Source organism: Agelaius tricolor, unplaced genomic scaffold, assembly GCF_023055355.1.
Source record: "Agelaius tricolor isolate 1412-34295 unplaced genomic scaffold, bAgeTri1.0.p SCAF_10, whole genome shotgun sequence".
In the NCBI taxonomy this organism is placed as follows: Eukaryota; Metazoa; Chordata; class Aves; order Passeriformes; family Icteridae; genus Agelaius; species Agelaius tricolor.
The window spans coordinates 29,920,654-29,940,310 of record NW_027269270.1 but is presented as its reverse complement, the minus strand read 5'-3'; the positions used below and the strand labels follow the sequence as shown (position 1 = coordinate 29,940,310).

At 37.0% G+C, this 19,657-nt stretch overlaps 1 protein-coding gene across 1 annotated transcript in view; it reads left to right on the top strand.

Annotated features, from left to right (window-relative positions):
* The window catches only part of DARS1 (aspartyl-tRNA synthetase 1), a 37,120-nt gene extending 18,410 nt beyond the window's left edge, over positions 1-18,710 (top strand). The window contains exons 5-16 of the mRNA XM_071435442.1: positions 293-395; positions 1,684-1,764; positions 2,235-2,294; positions 10,123-10,234; positions 11,992-12,126; positions 12,943-13,090; positions 13,997-14,143; positions 15,147-15,189; positions 15,836-15,916; positions 16,404-16,515; positions 16,900-16,971; positions 17,799-18,710. Coding sequence (XP_071291543.1) covers positions 293-395; positions 1,684-1,764; positions 2,235-2,294; positions 10,123-10,234; positions 11,992-12,126; positions 12,943-13,090; positions 13,997-14,143; positions 15,147-15,189; positions 15,836-15,916; positions 16,404-16,515; positions 16,900-16,971; positions 17,799-17,890 — 1,186 coding nt within the window. The 3' untranslated portion in view covers positions 17,891-18,710. The remainder of the gene's footprint in view (positions 1-292; positions 396-1,683; positions 1,765-2,234; positions 2,295-10,122; positions 10,235-11,991; positions 12,127-12,942; positions 13,091-13,996; positions 14,144-15,146; positions 15,190-15,835; positions 15,917-16,403; positions 16,516-16,899; positions 16,972-17,798) is intronic.
* Positions 18,711-19,657: the final 947 nt, after the last annotated feature.

Below are 19,657 nucleotides of genomic sequence, written 5' to 3'. Positions count from 1 at the left end.
GAGCTCTGCCACTTGTCAGTTTATGTATAAACAACACACAGAGAATGGGCGAGCACTGAGCTCAATCATAATCTTTCCCTCTCAAGTCTTCCATCCCAGTTTGAATTCATTGTGACTGGGGATATTTCAGCAAACTCCTTTATTAATCAGTTATCAGATATAAAAGTAATTTCAGATCCTTGACTGTTCTGTTGTTCAGCAGTCCATACAGTGCATGAGTGGTGCTCAGTGCTGAGGCTGCTGCAGTGTGCAGTGGAACCTACTGAGCCTCCTGTCCTCTCTTCATTGCCAGCATCACCAAAGAGAGCATTGTGGACATCCAAGGCGTTGTGAGGAAAGCGTATCAGAAGGTCGGAGGTTGTACTCAGCAGGACGTTGAGCTTCACGTTCAAAGGGTAAATTTTTGAGCAAATGGAGCACTGGTTAATTGTTTGATAGATTATCTGTTGAGACTGTCTGCCTGCCTACATACATAAACTTTGTCAGTAAGGAATCCCATGTCAGAGAAATACATTGCTTTAAACTACAAATTTCAGTGCTTTATATGTAAAAATGAAACACTTCTGGTTTTAAGATACTTGGAGTTTATATTTCCCTGTTTTTATCTGCCATTTGAATTACAGTATTAAGTAAAATAAAGTATCTCTCTAGAACATTTTCGCTAGAAATTTGATTCAGTTAAGAATCAAAAGCTAGAAATCGATCTAGTTTTTGATTCTTAACTGCAGTAGATTCTGGAATAAAAAGTCTGCTTCTTTTTAAGTGCAAGTCAGGAGTTTCTTCTTTATCAGAGTTACAATCTTCCCCTCAGTACAATGGACTGCAATACATAATTCTCACAGAAATAAACTCTCAGTGGCTTAACAGTATGGAAACTTTTGAAATCTAAAGTTCCTGGAGCTTGTGCTGTAGGGCTGGAGGAAGTGTAACTTTATAATTTGTTTAAATAGAAAGCATATTTAAACCTTTATGTAATATCCTTTTCTTCTAAAGGTTTTTAACCAAACTGTATGCCTACAATACAGCTGAAACCCAGTCGCCCCAGGACTGGAGCACAATGGCTATTATAGCAGTGAGGTAAATCTTAGCTAACAGCACTGGGGAAAATCTGCAGATTTTGAAGAAACATGTTTTAATATTTGTGCAGATTATTCCATGCTTGATTTTTCTGAAAGAACATCAAATTCACTGCTCCTCTAGGAGCAATACTAGACCATAAAGCACAGCAAGGTGGTTTTCAATCTCTGATTGTATTTTAGTTATCTCATAAATTTTTGTATCTGAAATAGCTCTTTCAGCCGTATTCAGATGATAAGTAAATGATACATTAACAAGGAGAAGAACGGGATGATCTTGCTGGAATCAGAAACTAAAACTCAGGGAAATCTGGTACATTCAGAGCTGGCATTCATGCCAAAAGGCTTCTCCCTCAGGCTGTATGAACTTGCTCAATTTGATGCTTCCCAGAAGAAAAAAAGATACTTCAAATCTAAGGGAAAGCAAGAACTAAGCACTTCAGTATTGACATGCACAATGTATCTCAAGTACTGGAATAAAATCACAGCCTTAGAGCCAGTAGCCTATGCAAACACTGTTTCAAGTCTCTGCTAGATATATCCTTTTGTAAATCACACCTCCATTTGAGCAGAGCCTCATGCTATTTCTGTTCTCTCTCAATTTCAGATCTATGTGATCAGTTCAGCTGAACCCCGGCTGCCCTTACAGCTGGATGATGCTGTTCGACCAGAAGTGGAAGGGGAGGAGGTGAAAACTTTGCATCCTCAAATGCTTTTTATTGTCTTTGTAGCTGAACAAAAGCACGAAACCCAAGCAACTTCCTTAATGCGGTGATTCTGGGGGTTTGATAGGTTTGCATTTTACTTCCTTTGTGCCATCCAGAACTGTGTTCAACATCTCTATAGCTTTGATGTCTGCTGAACTGCAGTAGAAGGTCAAAACCAGAGGCTTCCCATCTTGTGTGTGTGTCTGATGCATCCTCATAGTTGGTTCTGCCTGTGACCTCTGGGAGAAGTTACACCTTGAACTTTTCTGTGCTGCCAGTTTGCGCTGTGTTCTTTCTAGAATGATCTAGGTGTTCAGCTGAACGTAGAAATAACCCTTTGCTTTTAGCCAGAGGGTGTTTTTCTCCATTGATTTTGGTTTTTTGAAGTTTTGGTTTTGTTTATTTTTTGGATGTGTGTGTATTCACCCTGTGCTTTTGTGCGATTGTTTAGGATGGAAGAGCTACTGTAAACCAAGATACAAGACTGGACAACAGAATCATTGATCTAAGGGTAAGGAACATGCAGTGCTGCAGGCTTGCCTGCAAGTGTTTATTCTTCATCTTTCTAATCCACAAAGCAGTAAAAGTCCTGGATTTGATGGAATTGTATTGTTGGCCAGAAGAAAAACAAACAATGTGTTTTTGTGGTTTTGTGTGGTATTGTAAAAGCACAGGATTTTTGAATCCTAAATGTTCGCCTTTACTGACATTAATTAAAGAGCATATATTGGTAGTTCAAAGGCAAACACCGATGATTTGACATGTGGCTGTGTACATCTGGGCTGTTTAGCTGCAAAAATCAAAGATGACTGAATAGGGACAATTTAGAGACAACATTTTTTCTCAGATGTAGTTTTTGTTATCCAAAACATGTAAAGAGCTTGGTTTTGAGGTATAAGATGGAAGTTCTGAGTTTTAACAGGCAGTTGAGGTGCTGTAATGTGTGCCTTGCCAGAGAAATTGTACCAGGCCATGATAGCAATCTCATTCTCTTTGTTGTTTCCACATTCATGTATTTTCCCTTTTTTTCCTGAAACACCTTTCTTTATCCAGGTCATGGAGACTCAATCTGTGAATTCACAGACCTCCCATATATTTACCATTTCTAATCAGCAGCAAAATACTCTCTACTAAATTATTTACAGAACTTAATTCTTTTTTTATTAAACAGCAGCTAACACTTAAGTGTGTAACTAACTTAAACATTGCTGACTTGAGGCATCTTGGCCTCTTCCTAGGCTTTTTAGCCATTTTAGGCTCTCCACAATAACATTTTAATCAACATTGAATGAAGACTATACTTAGCTGATTTTTTTTTGATACCTAGTACTGCCTTCAGAGTTCTTCATAATGGCATTTTCTTAGTAAATCGATCTTTGCACCTGAGTAATGAAACAAAAAAGTCATTTACTGGAAAATTTGGAAAATTCTGGCACTGAGAGACAGCTTTTCAACAGCTGATGTCCTTATTTCAGCAACTAAAACTACTTGTGTCAATTGTTTTACTTTACAATTGTATCAAAGTTAATTGCCTTTCACTTGACCTTATGGACCATACTGAGTAACTTCAGTCTGTGGTTACTTTTCAGGGTACTTAGTATCTCATCATATTGGTCTCTTAATCTGTCTTAAATTAAGCCTTTAATGAAAAGAATTCTATACTAATGATTGAAAGTGAAAATCATTTGAAGGATCATCAGCTTATGGTAGTGCTATGACAGTGTACTGAATTGAAGGGGAGAAATCTGGGATGCTTGAACTGCAGGCTTTACTTGAACATCTGGTGATGAATAAAAATAACCAACAGCACTCCAGAGAAACCTAAGAAAATCCATTATATTGAAGAAACAACTGTATCATAAACTGAAAGGAGTCATGAGGCCCAAAGAGAACAGAGAGATTATACAAAGGGAAATAGCATTTAAAAATGCTGGGTGAAAATGGCTTGGAGGTAACCTTGACTGTAATGCAGTTGAGGGCATCTGCAGAGCAAAGCCTAAGAAGGTAAATAGTAATGGAAAAAGAAGGAAGACTCATGCCAGAATGAACACAAGAGATGGAATGGAAAGGGCTGGACTAAGGTTCTGCCCCTGTACACATCCAGTAGTTCAGCATGACCATCCCAATACTTGTGAAATATCTTTGTCAGTACAGCAGTAGGGCATTAGTTGTCAGTATTCTGCCTGGAGCGTGCAACTGCTGACATAAGTGGATGTTGCTGTAACCTCTTCTGTGTCCCAACCACTCTTGGGACACCTTTTCTTCAGCAATGTCTGGCACCTTGTTTTGAGCTCTGAACCTTAACTCTGTGTTAAGAAGCTGTTTTTCTCCTTAGCTTCAGCAGCTGCTGCAGTGTGGTGCTAAGCACCTGTTTCATGCTGAACAGCAATTCATGTTAGCTTTTCACAGAATTGATGGCAGGATGGAATGCCAGATCTCAGTACTGCAGTGACTGTGTCTCATCCTCTGCATACATCTGTGGCTGGGTGGGATCTGGCCACAGCTTGCCCATGATTAGGCTTGGGTATCTGTCTTGGCCTTCCTCCTGTGCACAGGAAAAGTTTCTGTCTCAGACTGTGTCACATTTCTGTGTCTCTTTTCTGTTGTACCTTTCATTATGTGTTTCAGAACAAAAGCAGATTCTAAATATGATATTTTAATCTGTTTTTTAAAGAGAGTGCTGAATAAGCAGAAAAGATATTTAATGAAGAAAGGGGAAATTTCAGTGAGAACATGTGCATTTATATATATATATATATATATATATATATATATATATATATATATATGTGCATCCTAAGCACTGTGTGTAATGGAATCACAAGAGTAGGAATACAAAGAAACCCAGAAAGTAGTAATTGATTTTCAGTGATTTGGTTCCATAGATTGGAGCTACTGGATTACAAATGGGGCTTCAAAGAGCCTTTAGTGTTTCAAATGCATTGCATAAGTAGGCACGTCCTAAGGAGGATTGTAAACATGATGTGTTATCTGAAACCATTGTTCCCACAGCTGTTCCTTCTAGGAAAACCATATCATGGGCAACTGGCAAAAATTTTAACAGAATAGTTCTAATGGAGATGCTGTGATGTCTGTTCCCACAAGTGTGGGAAGAAGTCCAGCCACAGCTAAATGTATCATCTTGTTCTGGTTTCCTCAGTGCCCCAGTTTTTTAAGGAAGACAGAAGTCACTGGACATCAAAAATAGGGACGCTGTTATTTTGAGAAAGATTTACCAAACTAAATGCATAGATCTTGGTTAGGCTCAGACTAAAAAAAGTTGTTTGTATGCAGCTAAAATAATTTTGTCCATTTAAACACAGTATTTAAAGCAGTTAAGTAATTAGCTAATTTTAAATAGTGATTAACAAAGGAGTTAACTGGATAGAGCCAAGTCATGATGAAGTGGAGCTGGGAAACTCAGTTATTACATGAATGAAAAAACCTGGATTTCTGAAAATAGCATCACTCCATCCAGCTATAATGTATACCAAGGAAGGCTTGATTATCATGCAATACAAGGAGTGTAATTAATAATAAGGAAATTACATTAATGGAGATGAAAGATGCAAAGTATGTTGCAAAGATTGCAAGACTTCCACTCACATGTACATGTGGAAATAGACCGAGTATTGCAGTGAATCATTACCAATCTTGCATTTTGTTTGCTGACAAAGATCTCTCAAAAGTGTTTCATAGTTCAGTTTTTTTAAGATTGGGGGTGGGAAGTACTTAAATGACAAGATGCCAAGCTACTACTGTAGTTGTTACTGTGAGGTGTGGAGAGAAAATTGTGATTATTTAGGGCTAAAGGACTTTGAAAATAATTTCCAAAGAATGATTACTGGGGAAGAATGAACCTATTCCTGGTGGGTTAACTCATAAAATACAGATCACACCCTTGGAGTAGAAAAGTTGGGGTTTTAGAGAAAAGAGAGCTGGTAAGAAGAAAAGTCCTTATATGGACTAGATTTTCTTTCACATAACCATGGGTGACAGTGAGGAAACTACTGTTGACCCAACTATCTATTTTTCACAATGGCTTAATGAAAGTCAAACCACTTGATCATAGGGATGTTTGATTTACCATTCACTTACCACAAGAGTTAAAAAGCACGAAGTAGAGAGAGCACTGACTGTGTTTTTAAACCTTTACTTTTCTGCTGTTCTTAAGTTTCACTGAAGTATTCAGGGATGTGTAGACTTCCTGTGTCTGTAAAAAGACCTGCAGAAGCTGTATTTCATGAAGTTCTGTGGTACATGAAAAGTAATGAAGAATAGACCAGTGAAACACTGGTTCTTGTAGTTTGCTTCTTAAAAATACCAATTCAGGTCCTCCAGTTTTACATCATTTAAAAACAAATAATGAAGAAAAGACCAGTGAAAGAAATACTAATTCTTGGATTTTACTTCTCAGTTTGTGTGTGAAAAAGTCTGTAGAAAGAAACAATTCAGATTCACCCAGGTTTATGGTGGACCTTACTGATGTCCTTGCTCTGGTTTATTTTTTGTGTTCAGCAGGACTTTATCTCAGCAGTGTCTGTCCAAATGTGACTTGAATGATAAGCCTTTTTGCAGTCCTCTTGCTACAATTGTGTCTGCTATTGCCCAGCTCATTGAGACCAAAGCAAAGCCTTTTTAGGGTCAATATTACCCTGTTTATATTGCTCAGGGTAAAGCATTAACATTAAACTGTGTCTTTAGTAGTTTGTGGATGTCAGACTGTGTTATGTGATAATCCAGCTCTACGCTGATCTTAATGCACTTTCTTTCCAAATGCTTGATTACTTCAAGCTTGATTTCATTGTGTTGGATTCAGTTTCCTCATTGCAAAAGCTGTGTTTTTCCTGGCTGAATCCAAGCTGTAATGAAAAATGAAATGTACATTTTCTTGTGGGCAGTGATTTGGCAGAGTGTACATACACAGTCCCAGTCACTTAGACTGCAGAGTCCATGCTCATATATTCTTGTACTATAAGTAATACTGAAGTTTGAATAAAAGTTGACTTCAGTCACCTTGGGGTTAAAAAAAAAGTTATTTTCGATAAGTTCTGTTTCCTAGCAAAACCTTCACTTGTCCTAGATATAGTGGAGGAATTGCAAAATTAGTTACATTATTTAAAATAATGTATATTACTTAAAAGAATATAGATTACATTATTAGCCAACTATGCATTTATGGTTTTTCTTGGTGGAAGATAGGTAGCTACAGCAGGCAAACAGAAAAGCAAAAATGAGGGGAGAGCAGAACAAATTCTGCTGATGAGAAAGTAAAAAAGTTCACAACTTTTCATGTCTGTGCGTCGGTCTCACCTCTCTGAGATATGATCGTGGTAGTGTGAACTGCCCTCAGTTCCACTGAAAAACATTTGGCAGCACACGTGCCTGTTGTTCTGACACTGCAAGTTATGCCAAAGGAAAAGTGATAAATGTTTTTATAAGCTTGTAGTGCTCAATTTTATCATTAATGTCTTCTTTCATGGCATCTGAATAATAAACACACAGGTGAAATTAAAGTGAGGTTATAACTGAAACTCATACTTCAGCATTGTCCCCTGAACTTTTCTTCTGCTGTCTGTAACAAAGGTGATTTTTGACAATAATGAGTTTTTCTGTAAAATTAACTTTGCAGACCAAGTTAAAACATTAACACTGTTAACTGCAACAGCATTTAATTATCATAAATTTATTTCTGTTTTGGATTAATTCTTGAAGCAATATTGACTATCTTTGCCATAGTCTTAGATAAGCTAGTTTGTCAGTACATACATGGAAAGGTTCCTATTGGAGTAAACACTACACAAGAAGAATGCCATGGCAAAATCTTATTTTAATGCAAAGGTAGAAATCGATTAATTTTGACAGCTGTCTGTCCTCAGTTTGCTGTATTGTACCTAAGTGTGAAAGCTCAAATTGTCACTGTGTTACTTTCCATTGTACAAACATTGCTATATACACCAGCATCTCTGTTACTGAATTATTTTCTTCAAATGAATTTGTTCTCTTTGTGTTCTGAACATCACACCAGTGCAAAGAATGTTATTAAGTCGGAAAAGTTTTTTCTTCATAGTGGCACATAAAACTTCTGAGGTCATTGATTTGACTCCACTGCAAATTGTCAGATGGAGTTCTTTAGGAGTTATCTCACATGTCTTGTGGGTCTGTTTAATTCTTGCAAGGAGGCTGCAGTATCACAAATTCCTAACAGTTATCCATGTTGGCAGTCTCTGAATGAACGGACACTGAAACTCAGCCACCTTAGGTGAAAGAAGAGTGGTCTTGTCAGATCTAATTTGAGGTATGGAGAATTGCTGCTTGTTCTTGGTCTACAGTTAAATAAAAGCTTCAGTGTCTAGTTCTGTGAATTTGGCTGCTTTCATAAATGCTATTTCTAAGCCTAACTTACTATTACAGATGGCTTAGGAAGACAGAATCCTTGTCCTGCATCCTTACAAAGAACAGGAGGAGTTACTGCCTGGCCAACCTTTGTTACTGGAGAGCTGTGTTGGGTATTGGCTGGCTGTGTTTCTGTGCACAGTTTTAGGTCAAACCATGTAATTGCTTTCAGACTGGGTTTAGCAACCAGTTTTCTTTTTTTCCTGGGGCTGTTTGACTTACTACTGCATTCCCACCTGCTCTGGCATGAAACTGCTGTTGGTTCACACCAAGGGTAGAAGAGGCGTTGTTTCTATGCTGCTTTATGTTAATGTTACACATCTTCTCTCTTAGCAATTTTAGATGTGTCTAGTTTATCAAAAACTTTATTGGGAAACTCAAATGTGATTTAAAGTTGTCAGCTCTTTCACCTTTCAAGTAGGAGATTGTTAAGAAGAAAAAAGCCCTTTGAATCATCCTGGTACTTGGATATAACAATGCCAAATTATGCCCATAACTCAGGCAGAATCTTACCATATGTCTCATTCTGGGAGACCAATGTGAAAAAGGTGAAAAACTTCTAGGGTACTTTTGTAACTGCTGCTCAAAACCTCATTTCCTTCATTTGGAAAATTTGAGTAGTGGCTGTGGTCTATCAGACGTGTGGTTTATCAGACAGTGAGAACTGCTATTATTTACTAGTCTCAACCACTTACCCACATGAACTATTTCATTGGTCAGCTAAAACAGCAAATAACTGCAAACAGCTCCAGAGCTGCATTATTACTGCAGCTTTCTCTTTGGGTTTCTTGGTAAAGGGATGTCTTTATCTTGCAGAGATAAAGATGGCTGTAGCTTTATTTCAGCGTTCCTACTGACTGTCTGTCTAAATTTGGCTGCTTATATAGTTTGTTTTGGTTGGGGGTTTTTTGTTTTGTGGTTTGCTAGAGGAGTCATGTGAAAAAGCCCACAAGGCCTTTCTTACCCTGACTGAGGAGCTGGGTGCTGTTCAGAAAGAGAAGTAAACAGTGTTGTGACGCAGGTTGTCGTAAAGAACCGTTCTCTTGCTCGTTTGCAGGAACTTGTTGGTGTTTTTGTACCCTTTTAGGTTGTTCAGTGTCACGTTTGAGATGCTGAAAGCACTAAATCAGATATGGTTTCAGTGCTGACACCTTGCAGTCTTTGCAACAGTCACTAAGGTGGTTGTTTTATTCTTTATGCCAAAAGTGTTCCAGGAATGTTTAGTGCAGGTATTTGCTAACCCAGATGAGGAGCTCAATTGTTTCACATGCATAAACAAAAAAAAAATTATCAATTCAGTTAAATCTGCTTCTGTTTTCAGCTAAATTTACTTTTAAAGTAAGGTGAAAAAAAGACAGAAGAACTGCAGTTCATATCAACAGGTGTTATCTGGGCTGCTTAAATGTTGGAAGTGTAGACCTTGGCTTTTGGATGTTTTTGTGTCAGTGTTGTACATGCCTAAGATGTGGCTGTGTTTTTACATGAAAAGCATTGTATTTGGTAGCCTTTAACAGACAGACATTTCTACCTTATGTAATTTATTAATGGCTTTGCTTTTGTCATCTCCTGTGTTCTGCAGCTGTTCTAGTTCCGTGTGCTGAAAGCTTTTTAATATATTTAGTACTTTTATTCAATTTCTTACTGTAAAAACCTTTATTTGCAGAAGCACTTCTCATAAATCAGGGTTTTTTTTTAAATGTAGAATTGACCGTAGTGCCTCATTTATAACTGAATATGCTATAAATTGAAATTAATTTCTCTGACTTCCTTTCCTGTTTCCTTCTGTGTAACAGACAATTATGGATTCACACTTCTCACTGTTTAGGCAGATACAATAATCAGGTATTCCTGAGGGAAGGAATTCATCCTTCCAGCTGTCCAGAAGAAGTAATAGAGTCAGGAAAAACTAACATAGGATTCATTATTTTATCTTCTTCTTGTAGACCTCCACTAGTCAGGCAATCTTCTGCCTTCAGTCTGGTATTTGTCAGCTTTTCCGAGAAACTCTTATTCGCAAGGGATTTGTGGAAATTCAGACTCCCAAAATCATTTCAGGTATTGTATATGTGATCCAGCAGCTACAGGTGTGCTTCTTTTGTAGTTCCTCAGTGTACCTATCTGACAAAAATATAGTACTTTTTATTTAAAAAACATAAATTTTCTTTCTAGCCTAGATGCAACATAGCAAACTTCTAGCAGGTGTCAGAGTTGGTCTTTACTTTCCTCCTGACTTAAGCTATTAAAAGAATTACAAGAAAAATTATATATATACACCTGATTGATGTAGTTTGCAATGCATATGAATGTTTTGTTCTGATCATATGCATTATTCTTCAGATCAGTGTTCTCAGTGTTGAGCACTGCCTGTTCCATTCTCAGTATTAAAAAAACCCAGTCTAATTTAGATTAAAAGCATATTCCATCATAAAGATGTTGCAACAAACGTGGTATAAAATATGATGCCATTATATGGCACAATTTGTCACTTCTTTAGCAATTAGAATGTGGCAGAATAGAATATGGCAGACCTTTTTCTTTTTGGAAATGTGGAATAACAGCTTCAGCCTTAAAGTCTGAAATGTAGATACTACTTCTAGTTCTTTTGATTTGCTGTATTATTTTCAGAAGTCCAATGGCTTGATTTACTGATGGAGGTTTTCCTTCCATCTTATTGGTGCTCTTTGAGGTTTTGTTGATGCCACTAAGATACATGGCATGGAAAATCAGAGCAGAACATTTGTGTTACTGTGTTATTGTATGTACACTCATAAAGTGCACATCTTGCTTACAGAATTTTATGCTTCTGTATTTATATTTTGGAAGACATCTCTTGATTGAGATAAAAAGTGAGCTTTTTAACAAAATGCATGTAAGCAGCTGTTCTTTCAACATGAAAAGTGTCATTGAACTAGAAGATTGCATGACTTTTTCTTATAGAGATAGTATTATAGTATGAAGTGCTAAAAGACTTCCAGGTAGTTTTGTAGGACCTTTGAGGAAGTGTGCAGGGTCCCATTGGAAGCAAGCAAGCATCCCATTGTTTGGATGAGACCATATTTTGTAAAATTAACTAAGTCAAGTCAATGCAATCCTTACTAAATTTCCAATTTAAACATCATAACTGTTTTAAGATTTGAGGTTTTTAAAAGTTACCTGTGTTAGGCCACTGCACCTCTCATGTCACACACTGGGAATTGGCAAGGTGAAGTGATGCAGTTTTGGTAGGTGCTTTGCAGTAAGGGAAATGCATGTGATCCTTGTTCCTATAGCTATCTATGAAAATTGCCTCAAACTGAGAAAAAGCTTTATAGCTTTGGCTCATGCCCTCTGGTAAATCTGGGATTGGCTGTGAGAGGTATTTGTGCCTTCAGTTACAGAGGATGGTCCTGGCAAAACAGGATATGCACTCGGGCCTCAGGCTCTGCACTGAACCCCTGGCAGCCTGAGCCACTGTCAGAGATTGGTTTCCACAGAAATGTGGGGGTGAAGGTAGATGTGTTAGTACAGATATGTGTTCTCTGCTGTTCTCACTCTAAGGTGAAGGTCAGCTGAAACAGGAACATTTAAACAGCTAAATTTGCAGAAATTCAAGGCAAGGTATGACAATCTTCAGCTGCAAAATTTACCTTGGCATGAATGGATGGATGCAAATATATCTTTTTCCTCTAGTATGTTTTGAAGAAAAATCTCTTTCTGATCTTTAAAAGACCAATAATCTATCATTCTACCGCTGACTGATTTTTTTACATTTTTATTATAATAACTGCTTCATTTTATTACAATAATTCCTTATAAAAGCACTTGCTTTCTAGCTGCCAGTGAAGGAGGAGCCAATGTATTTACTGTATCCTACTTCAAAACCAGTGCCTACCTGGCTCAGTCCCCACAGCTGTATAAGCAGATGTGTATATGTGCTGACTTTGAAAAGGTGTTCTGCGTTGGGCCAGGTAAGAAAAGCTTGGTTTTATGCAACATGTGAAGTGTGCCCTGGTTTTAGCACCTGTGGTACAAGTAAGATAACACACACACACTAAAGCTTTGAATAGTTTCACTTGCTGTAGTTTCACTTGCCAAACCAAATTTCAGTTGAGGCAACTGATGACAGTAAAGTTGGCACAGAAGTTGCTGTACATGTGCCGAACAACATTACTGAGAACAAGCTTACTTTTAATTGTCAGTAAATACTAAAAAAGGAATGATTTCCAGTCCTATGCTCTGTTTATTAAATGCTGATAGGACATGGCTTCTTTAAGTGGTAATACAATAGTTTTCTTCGAAGACTTCAAGTGGTTTAAAGATACCTAACCTCTAAATGCTGAAAGCAAGTCAATAACAATGTATAAAACAAAACAAAAGAAAAAATTCCAGGTAATTCAGAAGGTCAAATTTCTTGTTAATCGCTAACAGATGAGTCATGCTTTGTGGGAAGATGTGTTTATATTAGACTCGTACCTATCCCAGAAGACACACACTCTACAAGTCCATTTCCTCTGAAAAAGGCAGTTTTCAAATCTGAAAGTTCTTGTGTACTTAAAAGCTTGTCTGTCTTTTCCACTCAAGTTTGTCCATCTAAGCAGAGATACTGCCTTTTTGTGGGTTGTGTCTGTCTGTACCACAGCTGCAGCAATGCTGTCACTGTTACAAATGATGCTCTGAGGTTGTTAGTTATATTTGTGTCTTTCTAATCCAAATAATGATTGTTATTTTTCCAACTAAAATGATAATTTCAGGTCAGTTAGAATTTCTGTTGTTTAATTTTACAGTATTTAGAGCTGAGGACTCCAATACACACAGACACCTGACTGAGTTTGTTGGTCTGGATATTGAAATGGCTTTTAATTATCACTACCATGAAGTGGTAGATGAGATTGCAGATACCTTGGTGCAGATATTCAAAGGGCTTCAGGAAAGGTAATAAAAGCATTTCCTTCTTTTAATGAGCAACTTTCTTTGTTTGACATCTTTTGCACTGTGGAATGAAGTAGACCAGCCTTTTGTCCTCAGTTTATCAGATAATCATTGGTAATCTGATTTACAACACAACTTTGAAACAGATTTTTGCTTTGCTCCTTACTACTTCTTTGTGCCTGACTTCTAAGGTTGACTGAAGCCATAGGCCAGTAAACTACTTTTAGCATCTCCTGGAGCATGCTGGCTTGCACTAAGAAACTTGCTGCCTGCTGTTGAAAGCACTTCCTAAGATAATTGATCCATCCTTAATTTAAAATGTCCTTCTTTTTTTGCCACTACTGGTAGATTGGTCTGTTTCAAAAATTATTTTAATATTTACTATATAAGAAAGTTTTCTTGAATAAAAGTGATTAGACCAGCCTGCATTTGTTCCATGATAACAGCAAGGATTGTTTCCATTATTCACAGTCTAACTCATTAAAAAGTCAGGCTAGAAGTTTAGGAAGTGGTGTCCATTTGCTTACAAATTAGACTGTTTTGCAAATCTTTGTCTGTCCAGAAGGAAATTTCTTGTATATATTTGAATATTACTCAAATCAAAAAAGAACCCAGGTAAATACTGCACATCTAAGGGGTGATTTCGGTGTCTTTACTGTGAAAATTTGACCGAGTTGATTATTTCCTACAAGAGGGATTAAACAGAAGTAGTAGTAAAATATTAACATTAATGAAGTAGATGCATTAACTTTGTTGAGACAATTCATTACAGAATTTCTCCTGAAGTGGTTTTAATACAGGTTTTATGTTGCAAGAGGGACCTCTTGTGGCAAAATCACAAAATCATTACTAGGTGCAAGTTCTTGACTATTTTGTATTTGGCTTCTGTTCTTGTTTCTTTATCTGTAGATTCCAAACTGAAATTCAGACAGTGAGCAAACAGTTCCCATGTGAGCCATTTAAGTTTTTGGAGCCAACTCTGAGGCTGGAATACCGTGAAGGTGTGGCCATGCTTCGGGAGGCTGGTGTGGAGATGGGTGATGAGGAGGATCTCAGGTACTTGACAGGATGTAACTGTGTCAGTCTTGGCAAAGTGGCAGTGAAGTGTCACTTTTGTACTGAGCACCTGACAGCCCTCAATAAGGAGCCACAGCTTTTAGAGGAATAAACAGCACTTCTGTGCAGATCTCTTGACAAGTAAATGAGTGGATATGAAAATAATCCTTTCTTTTAACGTAGACTATAGGTACAAACTGTGAAATCTGACAAAAAATAACTGTCAACATAAAGTGAGAGCAACTTGAACCTTCTAAGGAAGAGAAGTGTTTGTTTGTCCAGCAATTGCAGTCCTTCACGTGAATTGTCACATCTCTTTGAATAGGATTAAACACAAAGATGCTGCTGCCTTAAGGTCTTTCTTTCAAGTAACACCTTTCCATTTCTTTTTTCCATCTCTCAGGAAAATGATTAAACAATCTTGATGAATTCCCATTGATTTACTGAGAGATGGTTTAATTAGCAGTTTATATATAAACTTTACTAAAGACATTTAATGAATTAAAACATTTCTGTTCTTCTCCATAATATATCCAGGACCATTAGGGTCCTAAAATTTGTGATTTTAAGTTAAATAACCTCTGCACCAAATAAAGTTTCCATCATAAGAGTTTGATGGAGGAAAATCATTTCCTCAACAAATGTTCATGTGGTTCTCACTTACTGTGTCAGACACAAGATGTATGGCAATAGGAAATAGAGTACACCCTTCTTTAGTAATCAGAATATGGTAACTAGGAAGAAGTTACATTTAGAGCAAGAATATTTTTAGGTGTCAGTTAATTTATGGGATTTCTAGGACCAATACCAAATATTTAGAAACAAATAAATATACTTTATTTTGCAATTTCTGTGTGCACAACCCAGAACAGTCAGAAACAAGTGCTACATTTGGAAGGGTCAGGGTGCAGCAGCTCTGTAGCTGTAATCTTTTGGGCTTTGTGAAGTATATCATCAGTACAAGTTCAAATCATTTCATTTTAATGATGATAATCTTTTTCAGCACACCTAATGAAAAGCTCCTGGGACGCCTGGTAAAGGAAAAGGTAACAATTATTTCAGAGTAAATAAATTTGTCACTGAATCTGAAACCTGATACTATGGAGAGTCACAGGGTTGGTGTAAATACCTACATGTAAACAGTACCTCAGAACATGCAGAGGTTGTGAAGAGTTGGTTATTACCATTTTTTAATTGACTGCATTCCTATTTTGGTGCTGTGTATTTTCATTTACCATCAGTTTTGTCTTTGTCATTAATAAGCTGTTTCAAACCATTTTCAATCTTTTATATTTATTTCTATCATATGTTGTACTGAGGACACCAAACAGGCTAGTATGTTCCAAAGCCACTTCTTAGGAGCCTTTAAAAGAAAAGCAAAAAACAAACCAGATTCTAACAAAATCTATAGAAGATGAGACCTTTGTGGGGAGAAACCCCATATTGTGTTACAGCAAAACGTGTTAGAGCAACACATTTTACTGTTCAACATTTATAAGTTTCACTAGAAATAGTATTGAAAAACTGAGAAAGAATGCACCACTTTTATTGATAACTTAGACTATATTGTGGGAAGCTCTTGGGAAATTTGTTTTAATTTTATTTCAAAGATTCATTGGTTCTGTCTTTCTCTTGTAATTTGTTTTTTATGTAGTTTTCTCTTGTATTAACTATTCTAAATTACTTATACAGTACGACACAGACTTCTACATTCTTGACAAATATCCTCTTGCTGTGAGGCCTTTTTATACAATGCCAGACCCAGCCAACCCTGTAAGTAAAATTCCTTGTTGTTCTCAGTGGGATTTTTTCTTTTTTTTAGTTTAAATTATTCCGTGTAGCAATAACTTGATAATACAGATAAAGTGTATTAATGTGACCACAAAATCATTGAATGGTGTGGGTTGGAAGGGACCTTAAAGATCATTTAGTTCCAGCCTTGCTGTAATTAAAATTATGATAACAAGAGCAGGTCAGGGTTACATGACTTGTCAAATGTTTTCAGTTACTCTTCACTGGTGCAAACATACCAGAAAGAAATGAGCAAAAATTGGGAGAGCTTTATGAAGAGATCTCCATGGTCAAACACTGCTGCCATCACTGAAAATTGGCAGAAATGTTCTTCCAGGGCAGCAGACACTTTAGGCAAAAATTGGCTTTTTTAACAGCTTTGGATATCAGAAAATTACGTTATTGAGAGGTAAATATTTGCAAACTATGGAACTGTAGGTAGGAAATAAACTCCTTTTTGTGTTTCCAGAAAACCTCTAACTCGTATGACATGTTCATGAGAGGGGAAGAGATCTTGTCTGGAGCTCAGAGAATTCATGACCCCCAGCTGCTGACAGAAAGAGCCAAGCATCATGGCATTGGTAACAAGCAATTTAAAAGAACATAAGTCCTGACTTGATTTGTGTCCTTTAGAGGAAGAATTTGGGGTAGAATTTGTTATATGAGTGGTAAAAAAAATCAGAATTCTATTAAACCATCTAATTGTGTTTAACCATCTAGAGTGGGGTATTAAGAAACTACTGAGTCTTCCAGCAACACCTTGTTGAATAGTTATTAATAAAATTATATCATAAAACTGTTACAGTCATAAATTCTAGATAGCTCTGGACAATTTACATGTTCAATGAGTAAAATCACGCTGTTAGTTTGCAATTTTTTTGTTGTTCTTTTAGTCCTGCATTCACTTGTCTGTTTGGCTTAGGGTTCATTGAGCAGGTGAGAAACCAATTTTTTTTTTTTTCTAGATTTGGAGAAAATAAAGGCTTATATTGACTCCTTTCGGTTTGGTGCACCTCCACACGCAGGTGGTGGAATAGGTGAGTATCTGGTTTTTGTTTAGCCTGAGCTTAACTTAAACTGCTCATTCCCAAGCAGAGCTCAGTATAAAATTCTGAGTAGTGACCTTGTTAGGTCGCTATATGAGGTCACAAATAGTGACCTTTACTTAGGTCAGTATTTGTGGGGCTTTTTTCCTGGAGAATTTAAGGAGAGAAGTTCAAATTGAAAGATCATCATAAAATAAATAGGCAAAATACTGATGGCACAGTCTGGTGAGTTTAAAAAGAAGGTGATCACAAGAAAAGGGATCACTAGCCAGGCACATCACTTTCAAATTTGACCTCTGAGGAAAATTTAAGGAAGCAAGAAAATAGTGTATTATGTATGGACTTACCAAAGTCATCCTCATACCAGCAGCCAGTGGTCTCTGTGTATTTGATGAAGGTGTTTTGCAGTGAGGAGAAATAAGTGATTGCTTCTTTATCTGTTTGAGGTCGTGCAACATTTGCAGGTAATCCAAAATAATTTAGGGCAGTCAGAATGACATCAAGGAAACTGAAGTTGCATCTTTTCTTCAGAGTAGATGGTCTTCATGGCAAAGTACCCACCAAACAGGAGATGCCATGAGAATTAACGCTGGGTTCAAGCTGTTCCAGGTGGAAACCTTAACTTAGGAGCTGTGTGGAAAAACAAGTGTGCATCTGGGTTCCACCCATCATGGCTGGGGTGCTTATAGCCCCAAGGATTAGGGAGTGCCTGCCTGATGGGCTGTGTGGGGCTGGCTCCAGCTGGGAAGGACCTGCAGCTCCTTTGGGGTTTTGAACAAAGGCTCTTGGTGCTGATGGGCTGTTTTCATGTGCTGTAGGGCTGGAGAGGGTAACCATGCTGTACCTGGGGCTGCACAACGTCCGTCAGACCTCCATGTTCCCGAGGGATCCCAAACGCCTGACGCCCTGACAGGAGCTGCTCTGAGAGTTGGGAATGCTCTGCCCTGCAAACAGCATCTGACTGCAGGCATAGCCCCTGCTGCTGATGAACGTGTATTGATTGATTTGAGCATTATGATATGCAATTAAAAACAAAATTCTCCTTTATTAAGTGCCACAGTAATTTTTTTTATCCTTAGTTGTTTATTTAAAGGGAAATATTTTAACAGATCAAGACTCTTTGTATTGCCAACTACACGTTTTTAATGAAAATGGGATACTTTGAATTAGTGTTTTAGTGCTACATTAAATTGTATCATTTTTCTAAACATTTTAATAAATTATGCAATAACCATTTTGCATTTTCCACTTATGTCAGCAAGATTGAATATTCTGAAGTATTGGCTCCAAGATAAAGTGACTGGATGCTTGCAATTTAAAACTCTGGAGAACCAGCCAGTTGATAATTTACATGAGTGTCAGGTAGGGGAAGCAGGTGAGAATGTTCTTAACAAGAAATCTTCATAAGAAGTTGTTAAAATAGGTTGAAATAAAGCTCTCAAAGTAAATTAGATACAAATCTGTCTGGGTTTTTGCTTTGTATCCTCACAAAATAATGAATCAATAAGGCTTTTTTTGGTTGTTTTTTTTTACTGATGTAATAACTGTCAGAAGTTTAAATTTATTTTCTATTTTCTCCCCATTTTTTTTAAAGTTGTATAAAAGCCGTAGGCTTGGTCTTTATTTTATGTAACTATTTGAGAGTGGTTGCAAGTTTACACATTCTCATGGAATACACAAAGGATATATAATATTCTCAGAAAATAAATGGGTAGTCAGTTTGAGAGCAAGTCATGTGTTTTCCTGCCTGACCCAGCCTCTGATAAAACAAACAAAACAAGGATTTCATGCATCTTCTACCAAAGAAAAAAACCCTAAATTATGTAAGCCAATCTATTTCAGGGTGGTTTTTTTTATTTAATTTATAAATGCTGTGAATGGCCCAACTTTGTACACTTAGAGAAATTGAGTGTTTCTGTAAGTCAGAGTAGTTCTGAAATTCTTTCTAGCCATACTTTTTCTCAGATTATTCACTTACTTGAACTCCTCAATTTGCAGCAGTGCACAAAGCTACTTCTTGTCATCCTCCTCCTCCCAAGCCAGAGAATGTTCCCTGCATTTGGAGAGGCACCAGTGAATCTGAAACTTCCTTTTGTAGACTGCATCTGAGAGTTGGTTTTCAAATTTAAACCATTTTGTAAGTGTTGCTACCAAAGAGCAAAAGATTAAATTCCTGACTTGGGTACTGCAATAGTTATTCTAATATTCCTACATATTTGTAATTCCTGACCTAATTTTTGTTTAACATTTTATATGATCAAGCTTTCAGTAGGAGGTACGGTGTGGATAGTCTGTTTTATTGTTGCTACCTTGATTTTTAAATGTCAGAGAAGTCACATATTGGTTATGCTACAGAAAGGTCAGTGAGGCTGTGTATAAATTGTGTAGAGTTTCACAAAAGGGCAAATCATCTTTGCAGCTGCCATTGAACAAGACTTAATTTTAATGTCTTATGACAAGAGTTCTCCATTAGAAAACAATCATACTAAAGGTCAGTCAGGTAAAGTACTGGAATTTAGAAGTTAAACTTTGTTTAGAAGTCATACAATTCAAGGAATAACACTTAGCAGCTTTGCTTATGAATTTGTTGTAATTAATTTACTGTAGAATCTTCCCCAAATTATTAACTTGAAAATCTTACACTGTAACCAGTTGTACACTTTGCAAAGCTAAGTGG